Source organism: Haliotis rubra, unplaced genomic scaffold (assembly GCF_003918875.1).
Source record: "Haliotis rubra isolate DU_JTF1 unplaced genomic scaffold, ASM391887v1 Scf436, whole genome shotgun sequence".
NCBI lineage: Eukaryota > Metazoa > Mollusca > Gastropoda > Lepetellida > Haliotidae > Haliotis > Haliotis rubra.
The window spans coordinates 922907-938423 of record NW_025767120.1 but is presented as its reverse complement, the minus strand read 5'-3'; the positions used below and the strand labels follow the sequence as shown (position 1 = coordinate 938423).

General features: G+C 41.9%; 1 protein-coding gene across 2 annotated transcripts in view; it reads right to left on the bottom strand.

Moving 5' to 3' along the window:
- Positions 1-1493: 1493 nt before the first annotated feature.
- The window catches only part of LOC124289216 (failed axon connections homolog), a 40436-nt gene continuing 26412 nt past the window's right edge, over positions 1494-15517 (bottom strand). For both annotated transcript variants that reach the window (XM_046725820.1, XM_046725819.1), the window contains exon 6: positions 1494-1665. In XM_046725820.1, the coding sequence (XP_046581776.1) occupies positions 1559-1665 (107 nt within the window). In that variant the 3' untranslated portion in view covers positions 1494-1558. The remainder of the gene's footprint in view (positions 1666-15517) is intronic.

Genomic DNA, 15517 nt, shown 5'->3' with positions numbered 1-15517 from the left:
GCACACGTTTTCAAGGCTTCGTCTAGAGACCAGAAGTTCCCTAAGAGGAAATACAAAACCGGGCAAGGGTTCATTCGAGTACGTGACCAATATTTTTCGATTTCGTCCGATGCTTCTTTGGTGCACTGGGGCATTTCTCTCGGATCATTAACTTATAAAATACATAGTTTCAATATAAACAATGTCGCAATACAGACGAAAGCAAGATCCTTTCCGAAGATCGAGAGAGCCACTTTCGGTGTCAAAGCCCTACCATCAGTCGGTGGCGATCACCAACAATCCGAGCATGATCGATCAAAACCAAACGCTGTTGGTTTGATTCCCCAACCTGGGCGCGAACAACGCCTTCGTCCCCGACACGACTCGACTGGCTTTTCAGATCATGTTGGAGTTCACGACCGACAAACGCACGATCCTGAACAACCCGGGTCATGCCATCGTCAAGAAAACCACCACCAAAATAAGTGGGAACGAGGTGCTGAGCATCGTCGACAACAACAAGGTTTATTGTTATGTGGACCTCGCTGAGGAGAACCGGGAACGAACGCGATGACATGGTGTATCAAGGATTTTTCGGAATAATGATGTATCAAAACAAAATCCGTGTGGGGTTAACTTTCACGCCAAGACCAGCTCGACAATATAACGACAGGAGAAATAGTCGTTTTTTACCGCTCAACTTCGAGCTGCTTGAGGGGGCACATGCCGTTTTACCAGGCAGCTGGCCGACCAGCTGGAATGCAAACTCACGTTCAACGACTCACGGCAAAGTTATCTACATGCCAGACGGCACCGAAGCAAGCTCGTCGTCGACAACATCTAACATTCGCTGGAGTTCGACATGGTCACGAGCGCGAAACTGGCCCGGCAGATTCGAAACCAGTACTCAGGAAAGCTGTCATCATCCTGTACGTTCGCGTGCTGCTACACCGGACTATCGTCAAGGACAAAGAGCAACATGCTGTGAAACATCAACCTGAACATGCAGGCTTGATCGATGAAAGGCATCTTCATCATTCCCGTGGCAGAATATGAGCCCTTCGAGAAGAAACAGCGAACTCACTTGGAATCGAGATTACGAAAGTGGAAGTGACCGTCGAAGGTGTGCTCAACCAGCTGTTTAGCCAAGGCATGCGAGTTTATCCGCCAATGGGACGAGATAAAAACTACCGTCCGTCAAGTGACACTTGCGGAAGTCAAGCGACGTCGCCAAAGACCTGGGTTTCACCTACATGATGTTCGGTAAGTACCTGGATAAGCATTATGCACTGAGGCTGGACATGCGATCTATGGATGACGACAGACTACACAGCAGCGGACGTCACATCGACAACGGCAGCTCATCCTGGACGACTGCAGGTACCAACAAGGAGATGGTTAAAAACGAGGCGGCGCTGTCGTACCTGGCCTTCTCGGGCCGACACACGAAGCACAGCGTTTGGGTTTTGACGGTTTATTCCGTTCGAGGATAATAATGAATGATTATTACCCAGTTTCCACAGAGCTTTATTTTATTACGAAGCACACATTAAAGGGCCATCACAGTTTTCTGGATAAATTACTTTGTTGCCTCCCTTGTTCCACCGTGTGTGATGCACTGGTCCCAGTCAGGCCAGAATGTTTCCTTCATACGTTCACAGTAGGCGGCCAGGTTGGGGTATTTGTCTACGGACAAAAAGGGAGAGGTCATAAGCAACACGTATTAACAACAAATGATAACTTTAATTCATATGTAAACTAGATCATTTTGAATTTAAAGCTAAATTCTGGGAGACTGGGATGTTAAAATCTCAATGTAATGAAAGGTAGGTTGGTAAACAAATTTTGTTGCGATTGTTTGTATTATCAGTGAAGTCGAATCAGCCTGAAATCGAAAACTTCAATCCAATGGAAAGACATACACATCATCTCTCATCAGGTAATGATATGATGACAGCTGTAACAAGTTAGGATAAATCTTTGTTATGTCGATTTTGTTGATGTTCTTTTTATGCATGCATAAGATGACAGATATGCTTCAATGTAGGAGACTGGGTTAAAGTATGGTTTAAAGACCTTTTCGACATAAAGTTTGTAAATGCAGTTGTTATGTGAAAAAAGTAGGAGTACATTATGAACCCTATAATAAAAGTTTTTCTGCGATGTTTTGAGCTCGGTACAGGGTATTACTTTAATGTATGCATTGAAAGAATCTTACATATATATAACACAATGTTCACCTATCAACAGAGACTTTGATTTGGTTGCTAATATTGGACACGACCTGGTCCAAGCAAGAAAGAAATAAGCAAATGCTCAGACTAATGAGAGCTCAGATTATATCGCAAAAACGGCAATATTTCACGTGCAACATGTTTAATGGCTTGGTTGCTCATTTGCTCTTCATGTTGCATGCACAATGGTAGGATTCACTGGTCATTCTGACCAAACATTTTAAACAAGTGAAACTGACTAAACTATTTGTAATAGCAGAGAAAATATGCATTAACCATATCATGGTTTACATCAGATAATAGTTCAAAATAAGTTTTCCTCCAGATTAACTTCCAAAATCAAAATATTCTTCTGATTTCTTCATTGCATGAACAGACATCACCACACCCCAAAGTAGGTAATGTGCACTCAAGATAGATGGATGAGGTAATTAAAGGTACTTGCCCTTGAGGATGTTCTCGTATCCAGTGCCCGTGAACTGCCAGTAAACCTGTGACAGATGAGCGAACACTGTGCAGTCCGTCTCACAGGGCTCGTCCCCATCAGGAACTTCTTGGTCCCTGGAAAAACAGCATGTGTGGACAGATGAGTACATTGAAACAGATCATATCACATGACAGGTACAAGACAATAATCAATTTCACTATGCAATTCCATCCTGTTCAATGGTTTACAATGGGTTCGCAGATATACGAGGTTAAGCAAGACGAAGTGGAACATGATTGTCTCAAGCGAAAGCGTACCAGTGGAAGCGTACAGATGTTGCACAGGAAGGGGTAACATCACTGTCAGTGATGTTGCCGTGAGAGTGTGATCGATTTGAAGGCTCCATCATAGTGGTTTGGGAGAATTTGGGGATGGGGGTTGGGGTTGGAGTGGGTTGGGTGTGTGTCATGGAACAGCCTGCAATGTTTTCCTCTATAGTTATGATGCAGCCACTTTTCATTGTCTATATTTTCATCTGGATGAAAACTGTATGATACACATCTATTTCCATAACATTGCATATTGAATATGTGATTCGATGTACTAAGTGTCAGGTTTATTAATTTGTCCACCAAAAGTTAACGTTGCTCCTAAAAATATTTGGCGTAGAGGTTACAGCGTCCGCTTGGAGAGCGGAAGGTCGCGGGTTCGATCCCCGACCGCGTCATACCAAATGACGTTAAAATATGGTACTTGTTGGATCCTGCCTGGCGCTCAGAATTAATGGGTACAACAAGGACTGGTCGGCTCGGAGGCAGTATAATGTGTCTGAGTGGGGTATTCATGCTTCACTGCGGCATGGTATCTCCAGTGGGCTAGCACTATAAAACCAGTTTAAGTCTGGGCTAGTACAAGCAGCCGCACATACACATACACACGCATGCACGTCATCATATGAGCGAAATATTCTCAAGCACGACGTTAAACCCAATTTCAGCTCACCTCACCTAAAAATATTTAAGATGTATGTATACAGATACCTTTAAGAGTTTTGCATACCTATGAAGTCTGACATGGATTGTAGATCCTTCTTAAACATTTCAGTTCCCTCCTCTTCTGTGTGTCGGCCCAAGCCTTGATCCCATGCTTGCTTTTTAAGAAGTCGTTGAAAGATCCAAAACTTAAACTTCGATAATTTGAAGGCAATCATTACCAAAGATCTGTCGCTGTCATATAGCCATCGGAAGAGGCAAACGAACCTGAAAATATATGCTAGTACAGTGGAAATTGCCAGCAACCTATCTTAGACGGTGATGGGAATTGAACTCGTTCGTTGTCCCTAAAGCAGAATAGAAGTTACAAATCATGCTATGTATTAACGTCTTTTTCCTATGGCACGGTCTGAGGATTGAACAACCGATCTTCCCACTCTCAGATTGATGCTGCTTCGTCCTTCATGACTTCAGCGGTTCTAATGAAATCTAGGGTTGTCAGGCCCGCTGAATAGGTGGATGCATGTCATGATCATCGTATCCAAGCCACGTAGATGCTCACATTGGCAATCACTGGATTGACTGGTCCTGGTACGATTATTTACAGTTCGCCATCACATATCTGGATTATTGCGTTAATCAACAAACTAAACAATCAGATTCAAAATATCAATGTGTTTGGCGTTATGGTTACGATGGACAGTAAGGCTAGATATTTCCCGGATTCTCATATTGTGATTTATTGCAAAAATTTAACAGATATAGCAATACATATTGTGACTGGAAGAATTCTGCCCAAGTGCGTACATCATAAATTCATAATAGCTCTCTATGTGCGACATCATCTTCTTAGTTCCCGTCCCCAGTGTGTATGGTTGTATGCCACCGGTTTACCACGGATAAATAAAATGATATGAAGCCTTAATGTGGACTGTTTAATTGAACTATTACAACAAAGTTTTGCGAATACAATGATAAAGGTAATAGCATAAGTTGATTTTTATGGTCAGTGTTGTTTGTTTCAACAGAATGCACTTCAATGCAGTATGTAATTATTGTTACTGTTTGTCAGTGATTCATTCAGATTCAGCTCCAATATAAAGATGTGTTAACATGAACTATTGCAAAATGAAACAAAAACATGATTTACATGAACTGCTTGAGCTAAAATCTCATATGACCTCCAATAGCCTAGGATCCTTGACGAGAATGTCATTATACCGTCCTACAAAATTTAGAAGACTTAGTCCTTGGTTGAACATTTGGCACTTTTGGAGCCACTTATAAATATACTTCAACATGTAAAATGTAGAAGTTAAAGGCAGATGATTCAAAGGGAGCTAACCCTGGATGACCCAATTTATTGCACAATCTGAACCATATCGCGATATTCGAATCGGGAGGCGCTGTACCGGTATATATCGGTTTATATTGATATTTTGCACAGTCCTGGTGTACAGGCAGATAGAAGTTAAACTGACTGCTCCTCACCAGTATAGATGATCCTCCATCACTGCCTTTATTGCATTAGCTACTCCTCTGTCAGCAGGACTCAGGTTCCTGTCGAGGTCCACCCCAGCTTCTTGTTGAGGAATTCGATGCACAGTGATGAGTCCGCTACCGACTGTCCATTATACTCAATTCAAGTGAGTTTGCCCTTTGATGACCACTGCATCCCATGGACGTTCTGTGTAAAAGATCAGCAATTCCACAAGAAACACTATGCTTAATGAAATGTTAGTACCGTCTTGCTTGGACTGTTACTAAAACTGAAAAAGACCTCGACAAACCAATGCAAATTTCAGGCAACTAATGATGATGAAAGTTGAAATCCATGGACGTTCTGTGTTGAAGATCACAGACACATTGTATTATAACATAGGATTTCCCTTGAAAAGGTTCGGTGGGGTAGCCTAGAGGTTAAAGTGTTGGCTCGTCACGCCGAAGACCCGGGTTCGATTCCCAACATGGGTACAAAGTGTGAAGCCGTTTTCTGGTGTCGCCGCCTTGATATTACTGGAATATTGCTAAAAGAGGCGTAAAACCATACTCACTCACTCCATTGAAGAAAACAGGGAACTGGATGGCTTAGGATTAGAATGACTGTTTTATTGATAAAATGATATGAATCGTTGCTCAGGTAGTCAACAACCTGCTTTCCACGACCAAATTCCAATATGTCGTGACACAACGAGAATATTGCTAACTGCGGCATGAAACCACACTCATTCACCCACTCTCTCACCTACCTGGTAGGGTATCTTAGCCATCCGGAGATAGGTCTCCAGCTTCATAGCAAATGGCGTCATGCTTGGGGCATAGGGACCTCTACCAATCTGATGATGGATCACCGTATCTCGAGGATAGTCCTTTGCCTTTGTCTTTCTATAAAGTATCATAAAGATCAATCTACAGCTAATGGTTGTGTTTTGGTTTCAAAGTTCTCAAATGTCGCTGACATAAACTTTAAGTATATTTATAGTCATTTTTGACACACACTGTACAATTTAGACTTCCATGGTGTTAAGGTCGGGGAGCAGCTACTAAATGTTTTCAGTACAAGACATCACTTGAATTGATCATGCATTCCAGCAAAACAGTTTCCGTTTACAATCCACCTAAACTAGTGCTTGGCCAAGGTGACAACATTCACATTTACATCTTTGTTTGGAGATTTCTGGACTATTTCCACCACTGAGGCCTACGTAGCTGAAGGACCTAAAATTACTGATTGATATACGGAATGCAGTCTGATGTCGTTAATCATAAAAAGAAGTCTCCTAAATAGACAGGAACATTTCATGAAACAAAAATCATCCCATTTTCATGACTTCTCCAGCTTGTAGTTTGACTGCAGTGATTTAGGCTTAACGCCAATTTCAACAGCATTGCATGTAAATAAAGGTTTGTCAGTTTTAAGCTTGGGGAAAAGGAGACATGGAGATTTCAGACATGTAACATTTCGGTGAAACCTTCGAGCACGGGGAATGTGCTCACAGGCATAGCAAGGGGCGCACCTATATTCGAGCCCACGTTCATCGATTTCAGTGGATGGCGTTCTGCACGAGGCTATACAGAACGAATCGAGGCGCCTAAGACAACTGGATCTAGCCAAATACTGACTGAGTCTCTCTTTATAAGATGTTTACACGTGATAACTCACTTGAAACATAGTTTCCTCAGGCCAACGACCGTTACGATGGCTACGACAGCACCTCCACTACATACAGAACTTTCTGTGATGTGTCCATGTCGTTGAAAGTATCCATGATACTCTCCATAGTCTCCTCTGTGTGTCACTGTGCACTTCGCTGTGTTGCACAATCCGTCCTCAATCACACCCACTGCGATTATCAGCAATTCTAGGTCATGTTCAAAAGGGGAATAAATGTTGAGGGCCTTGGACTGTCGGCTGGATCGGGTTGGTTGTCAGTAGCTCTCGCCCATTTTTAGTTGTCTGGTGTAAGATATAGTCGTCTCAGTGGACCTCATTTTCCTTGTTTCCTTTCCTTCAGTTGGAAAGGGTTATGTGATTCAGAATCTCCAGTCTAACTGTGGCTCCTTTCTAGTAAAATTATCAAAAAGAAATAATATATATTCAGAGATAAAGCGTTAATGTAGGTCTGACGCCTTGTCCCAGTGTGCTGACTGCATTCGAACGGATCTGCAGGGATCTGATGAAGAATATCAATGAAAGAGTTGCTGATATCTGAAATTTATTTAATTATATTAGAACACGATTTGAAGACACATACAAATTAATGTTTTTAATATATCAGTAATTCAATTTCTGACACCTTGCGTCTAAATACATACAACACACAAAAAGTAATTTTACTGATTTTAGGAAAAGGTGATTTTATTCCAAAAGGCGAAAAATGATTTAGGGCCCGTAAGTAAACCACGGCACTTCTCGAGAGCTTAGTACTTCCGGTGACAAACAACGTTTCATGCCTTTTCGAATGGTCTCATGACTGTGAGTTGACAGTTTACAATGAACCGATGAACCTTGCAGGGATAAAAAATATCCGACCTAACCTTCCCCAAATTAGCTATTACGATATGTCAACATAATCAGCTAAATCTATTACGACTGTCAACAGCTGTGACACTTGGTCCGGGCTATTAAAGTCATATTGGGCGGTCGTGGAATTTAGGACCAGAACTGGTTCTTGAATATATGTTTGTCACCGGAAATCTGGTACCGGAAGTAAGCTTGGCACCGTCTCGCATATCGCCTCCGAGACTTACAGGCAATATTTATTCATTAAAGAAGTATGTACATAGTGAGAAGAGAGAGTCAATGCTTCTTTTATCTTTACAACAGCGATATCAGAAATGGACTTCCATTGCACCATGTTCAAAATCGAACAGCGTTCTTGGTGTGACGATCCAACGCATTACCCACATTTCTTCCCTCGTCCCATTTACACTCATATGAAAATACATTTTCAGAGTGAATCTGATTTGCATATGTTATACTAGGTTATGGTATTAACAAAAGGGCACAAGTGGTCATCTAATGGGCAACAATTCGCTGTGCAGAGTTGAGTCCTTGTTATCGAAGATCAAATTCCACAATTGCCGAGCTTGTTTCTAGGTTCGACAGCTCGGGAACAGCGCAGGTATCGTGGTTTCCAGCAAATTATATTGGTCGTGAGCCCACAAAATGGAGTAGGTTGGTCGAGGTCAGGTATTTGCTTGAGAACGTGTCAACGTGTCCCTGCGGCATGGATCGTTGCTCATTATACCAATCACTCGATGGGCAGGTTCAGATTCATATCTTTTGTGCCGCGTTAACAGAGCTGAATAACACACAATCTTACAGTGGCTTATCAGAGAGTGAATATTTGGTGTTATTCAGGTTGGTGTGTTTACACATGTACAGCCCGTTTAATCAGTTGCAGGTTCACAGTTCAAAAGTTGGAACGAGTACCCATGAATGATTTCAGGTCGTGAACGAAAGCGACACATTTTTAGATTTTAACACGCGTTAATCAGTTGTCAATTTCATTTGAAGGTATTGGGTTATCGTATGGTGTTACACTTGTGCCGTTGAGTATGATTATGTGCACTGCTCTCAATGGGAACAGATAACATTGAGTCGATAGCTTTGTACAGGGAGATACATGTGCAAGAAAAGATATGTGCCAGTTTAGCACACACTGATAGTTGCGGTGGCTGTAGGTGCCCTTGAACTAAGGGTGAGACACCCGTCATCGTCTCTGGACAAACGGTAATCTAGCGATGACACAGATTAAGTCATTAATCAAATGGTAATTAATGATATCACAGGACAACTCGTTCAAGATGAATGTCTACAAATGTACAATACATCAGTGCTAAGGATTAACTATGGGGATTACATATTATTATTTATAAAAATGAAGGGATTCAAGACATACAGATGTCAAAGTTAAATAGTAGTTAGTCTTAGAACTAAGTGACCCAGACCCATTGTGCTGTTCCTGAATCGCACGTGGTGATGACATTTTCAGGTGAAATATTTGACTTTAAGATATTATATATATATATACTGATCTGTTGATAATGACGCATTGCCGCCTTTTCACAGTTGTGCGCAAATTACTGAACGCAGGTGCAGTGATAGTTCTGATTCTCTTCCAGTGGTCTCTTATGATTCGATGATTCTGATCAGTTTCATAATAGGTTCCTCTTCTTTAAATGTAAACAAAGTTTTTAATTCTGAATGGTTTCCTAGAAAATATGTCCTGTGTCTGTATTGTATGAACCATGTTGATAAATGAACGCAATTTGACAACCGGGAACACATTTTTCTTATATCTATATCATTTAACGCGGGTCGTTATCATTTTTGATTCCATTAGGGACATCTTATGCCCAGACACCTTTAAAGGCGCATTTCGATACGAAAAGTTGCTTCCCCTGAGCCAAACGCCCATGGGGCCCGTAAATGTCGCGAGGCGCTACTTCCGGTAATAGATTTCCGGTGACATGCTTGTACTCAAGAACCAGTTCTGGTTCCTAACTGCGCGACCGCAAAATATGACTTCACTAGACAGGACCAAGTGTACTATCACGCTTGGCTGTACAGCTGTTGACAGGTACACGCGTGCTATTCATACAACATAGTCCAGGTGTGTTTGTAGCCTGTTGCATATCATAGTTTTCTGAGTCAGACAGCGTGTGTCGAGTATGATTAGCCAGGGCATGCCCGTTGTAGCAGTGTTATCGCCATTCCCGAAAAACGTTGTTTGTCACCGGAAGCACTAAAGTTTCGCAAAGTCCGTGACCTACCAACGGGCCCTATGATCATTGGGTTCGTTCGACGAGTCGTACTGATTATGTTTCTGGGTTTCTCATACCCAAGGCTTGTGGGGTTTGTGCAATCGTTTTAAGTCATTGTAAAATATCTGTATGAATATTATTTAAGAGAAAACAATAACATACTATAAACATATATTAGGAAGGTCGGAAGTGATGAGGGTTCTAGGTATTTGCCACTTTGCTGAAACCTATAAGAACAGGTTTTGTACTCTACAACTAGGACCTGGGATTCGAACCCACGATCCTACCTTTCTGGAGGGGCCATGTTGTTTGTCAGGCACATGCCGTATGGTATACGTGCATTATTTCGGATTTACCTCCCACATCAAGCTCTCACGCCATGGTATAACTAAAACATAAGGTTCCAAACGGCGTTAAAGCCACTTCCCTGCTGATAAGTACCAATAACACCTCACCCCAACCCCGCCCTTTTCAGCTTGGCTGTGTAATATTCCACAGGGAGAAGGCGAAGCCAGGTAGACAGTGCTATAAAACTAATCACCCATAACTGCACAATCTCACTGCACAATCACCATGCGAGCATATAACCGCTGTTACAACAGTGATCACTGAATTGTGACACGATTGTTACAGACCGCCGCCATATGGCTGGAATATTGCGGCGTAAATCACAACTCCCTCACTCACTTACTTACACGAGAACGGCTTAAACAAAGAACAAATGCTGAGTACCAGTGCTGAGGGACACAGATTGATACTTTTCATTCCTTATCATTCACCAATCCGATTAGCAATGCCAGCAAAACTTGTAATATTGACGTGGAGTGTTCATCTAGCTACCGAGCACTAACTATACCGAGAGCCTTTCAGACATACAATTTGACCCGATGTGGTGGATGTTCGTACTTGATACAGCAACCGAATAACAGGACGATCTTTGATAAACTGACCACCAGCGTGCAACAATCACCTTCAAACAGATCAAAGTCTCGGACGTTGTAGTCAATGATATTACTACTGGTTGGTATTGCAGCAATGCTACCAACCAGTAGTAATATCATTGACTAATCGGATTGGGGAATGATAAGGAATGAAAAGTATCAATCTGTGTCCCTCAGCACTGGTACTCAGCATTTGTTCTTTTGTTTAAGATGTTCTCGTGTAAGTAAGTGAGTGAGTTGTGATTTACGCCGCAATATTCCAGCTATATGGCGGCGGTCTGTAAATAATCGTGTCACAATTCAGTGATCAACAGTTTGAACATCGATATACGCAATTGGGATACGATGACATGTTAACCAAGTCAGCAAGCCTGACCACCCGATCCCGTTAGTCGCCTCTTACGACAAGCATGGGTTACTGAAGATCAGTTCTACCCAGATCTTCACGGGTTTTCTCATGTAAGTCACGTGGTAATACAGTTTAATTTCTGATGAAAATGTCAAAGGGCAAGACCCTGGATTGAGTACAATGGGAAGGCTGTACCGGATTTGACATTATATATTGACTTCCTGAACGAGAGAGAAGCTGGAGGTGGACCTCCACAAGCACCTGAATCCCAGTGACACGGGTGCAGCTATGGCTATGCAGGTCATAACAAGGCTCATCTGTACTGGTGAGCCTTGAGACTCTTAGGAAGGATCATTACAATGAAACTACATTCGATTATAAATTTGGAAGTCATAAGCACGTTTCCCATTAGTATTGGTCAATCTGAGGTTTCAAGAACACCTCTGCTTAAAAGTCTGAGTTATCGCAGAAGCGTAAATGTTGTCTCTGTCAACCCAAATCGTTGACGGAGGATATGTTGAAATTACGCGGCCTAATATATTAAGAAAGTCACATTCATTATCATTCATAATATTTTAAAATCATTTCCAATAAAACAATCATTTCACTTAATGACTTGCACCCGTGAAAATCCGGGTTAGAATTGATCTTCGGTAACCCATGCTTTCGTAGGTGTCTAACGTGATCGGGTGGTCAGGCTCGCTGACTTGGTTGACACGTGTCATTGCTTTCCAACTGCGTAGATCGATGCTCATAATGTTAATCACTGGATTGTCTGGCCCAGGCTCGATTATTTACAGATCGCCGCGATATAGCTTGAATATTGCTGAGTGTGACGTAAATCTAAACTCACTCACTCACACTTAATGCCTGACTGTGTCCCTTTTTCACGCTAATTAGAAAGTCTGGACGTAGACGGTGTAGCTTTTCTTTAATGCTTGGTTTGTGTGACACCGTTAATCTTTGACCAGGCCACGCGCATGTGGATAAACGTATCCACGGGATCAACATGAATTGATATTAAAGATAATGAACAGCTGGAAGAGAGTTTCATGTTTCCTGCTATATTCCGCTAAGAATATAACAACGAAAAAACCTTTACCAAGTAAACGTTGAACTCCTTGTTGCTTTCACACCGATCATATCTGTGATTGCTTCTGCCTCACTCCCAAAGAACATCGATATTAGCTTGCGAACTCGTTTGATAACCTTTTGATGTTATGCCAATTTTAATGCAAATAGATATTAATAACATGATGTGTGATGTTTTCCTTAATCAGCGTAAAAACTGTTGACAGGATAATATCGGAATCTGATTAACTTGACACTAGGCGTCGTGACACGCCCTTGAAGAGATGTGGTGTCAAAAGTCAGTTCACAAATACAGTATGGTGTGAGTCCACCATTGGCGCTGATGCAGATTTGACAACGACGACTCAGACGACACACAGCGATTGAAGAAAACTTGTTGTTCCATGTCTGAACCAACTCTTGTCCCAATTCAATGGCTGAGTCTAGGCTAAACGTCGTCCCATTTCATCCCAATACTCGATAGGAGACAGGTCCGGAGTAACAGCTGACCAGGGGAGTACCGGAAGGGTCTGCTGCCTCGGGAAATCTGTCAGAACACGAGCGACATATGGACGGGCATTATCTTGGTGAAGCGTGAAGTTATGTCTCTGTCCTTGAATAAACGGCTGCACATGAGGCCCAATGATCTTATTCCTGTATCGAAGACCTGTCAGATTGCTGTTCACAATGCCAAGTTATGTCCGACCATGAGATGTGATGCTTCCCCATACCATAGCGCTCCGCCACTAAACTGTCAACGTTGAACAACGCACACGTCAGCATACCGTTCACCTCGCCGTCTGTAGACCCTTGTCCTTCTATCTGAGCTGTACAGATGAAATCTCGACTCGTCAGTGAACAAAACCCATCCCAATCTTGTCTCCTGTACCGTGGGTGCTGTCTGCACCAAGCAAGACCTGCCGTCGGTGATGTTAATAGTTGCTGGAATATTGCTAAAAGCGGCGTAAAACCAAACTCACTCAGTCAGTCAGCCGTACATATGATTAGGCATTGATAGAGGTCACAAATGGTCATGTCATCTAATGGACAACAATTCGTTGTGCAGAGTTGAATCCTTGTTATCGATTATTCAAATCCCACAATTGCCGAGATTATTTCCAGGTTTGACAGCCCCCTATCCCGGGAGGACAGCGTGGTGATCGTGGTCTCCAGCAAACGCCTACAAATGGAACAGGTTGGTTGAGAGAGAGCTTAAACAACAGGCAAGCTCACAGTAACCTATCAGAGAGTGCATATTTGCTGTTTTTTTAGATCGGTGTGTTGACACACGTACAGCCGGTAAAGTCAGTAGCAGGTTCACATTGTCGCCGATTCACGAACTATGGAGGGACTTTTGAAGACTTGTCAGCTGCACAAATAACCGGTGAACGATTATTTTGATAACCTCCTAACCCCCCCCCCAAAAAAAAAACAACACCCCCAAACAAAACAAAACGAACACAAACAAAACAAACAAAACAAACAAACAAAAAAACACCCCACAAACAAATAAAAGAACTATCTGGATATAATATACAGTTCAAATGTTAAAACGAGTACCAAGACCAATTTCCAGGTTGTGAACAGAAAGCAACCTATTTTCAGATTTCAACACGCATTAATAAAATATGTCAATTTCATTTGAAGGTAATGGTTTATAGTATAGGGTTACCAGGCCAACTAGTATCAACAACAGGCGTTTTGCGAGTGTGTTAAACACTCTTGTGTCGTTGAATATGATTACGTACATAGTCCTAAGTGCATCATGTCGGTGAAAGGTTCGCAATGGGAACTGGTTACATTTAGTGGATAGTTTTGTACAGGCATATGCATGTACAAGAAAAGATATGTGCCAGTTTAGCACACATTGATAGTTGCGGTGGCTGTAGGTGCCCTTGAACTAAGGGTGAGACACCTGTCATCGTTTCTGGACTAACGCTAATTTAGCGATGACACAGATTAAGTCATTAACCAAATGGTAATTAATGATACCACAGCACAGCTCGGTTCAGTATGACTGTCTGTAAATGTACAATACATATGATAGGATAGGGTATTCATATGGCACACATATCCACGCAACTTGTATATGCTCAAGGCGCTGGTATTTATTCCCTCGATCATTGGATATCAATCTCAATAGCACATCGTATTATCAAGCTCAACTCCCTTGGGAGCATACTCTTTGGCTGAAACTAGACGCACCGAGTCATTGCAGCTTTCCAATCCTTACAATACATCACAGTGGTGAGGATTAACAATGGAGATTACATGTTATCAAATGTTTCAAATCTATATGTACTATACTCTATCTAAATAAAACATCTTTTTGTACTAGGATGTGAGATGAACTTCCCTCTTTCATCTACTCAGGAAATTAGTTATCATCCTACTTTAACCTCTTTACTTTTCTACATAAGCATCCTACTCTAACCTCTACTCTACTCTACGAACATCCTCAGTGACTAATTGATCCTAATTGTCCCAGTAGTAAATCAGTTACCACCTTAATTGGTCACACCAGTTGTCCCAATTTTGGCAGTGAGATACAACACCTGCATGGCCCAGTGCACAACAGACTGCCAAAAATGGGAAATTACCCGTCTGGCCTTGAATCGGACGTGACATAAGCACCATATGATATTCTCAAGTGATATATTCTTGGGTTTAGTCGTATATATTGATCTATTGATAATGTCCCACTGTCGCCCGTTTTCAATAGTGCACAAGTTAATCATGGTTCTGGGCCCTTATTGTCGAAACGTTCGTAGCCCTACGGATTCTTAACTTTGATCGTATCCAATGTGTTAAGAATGGACTTAAGAAGTTCGTGGGGCTACGAATGTTTCGAGAAAAGCTAGCCTGATTCTTTTCCGAGTCCAGTGGTCTTTTGTTATTCAAATGATTCTGATAAAAAACACCAGTATCAAAACAGATGTCTTTACTTAAAATGTAAACAAATTGTGATGGCTTTATAGAAAATATTTCATGTATGTTGATGAGTGATCCTGATTTGACAACCGGGGAAATGTTTTTTTATATCTATTTCATTTAACGGCAGTTATCGTTTTTTTTTCAATTCGATTATGAAACACATTGTGCCCAGACACCTTTGAAGGCGTATTTCGGTAGCATTCGTGACCAGCTCGCGTTATTCTGGGACACGGAAAGGGGCGAGTGGTGACGAATGATTTCGGTACGAAGAGTTGCATTCCGTGAGCTTGCCACAAACCTGTGATCACGGGTATCATTCG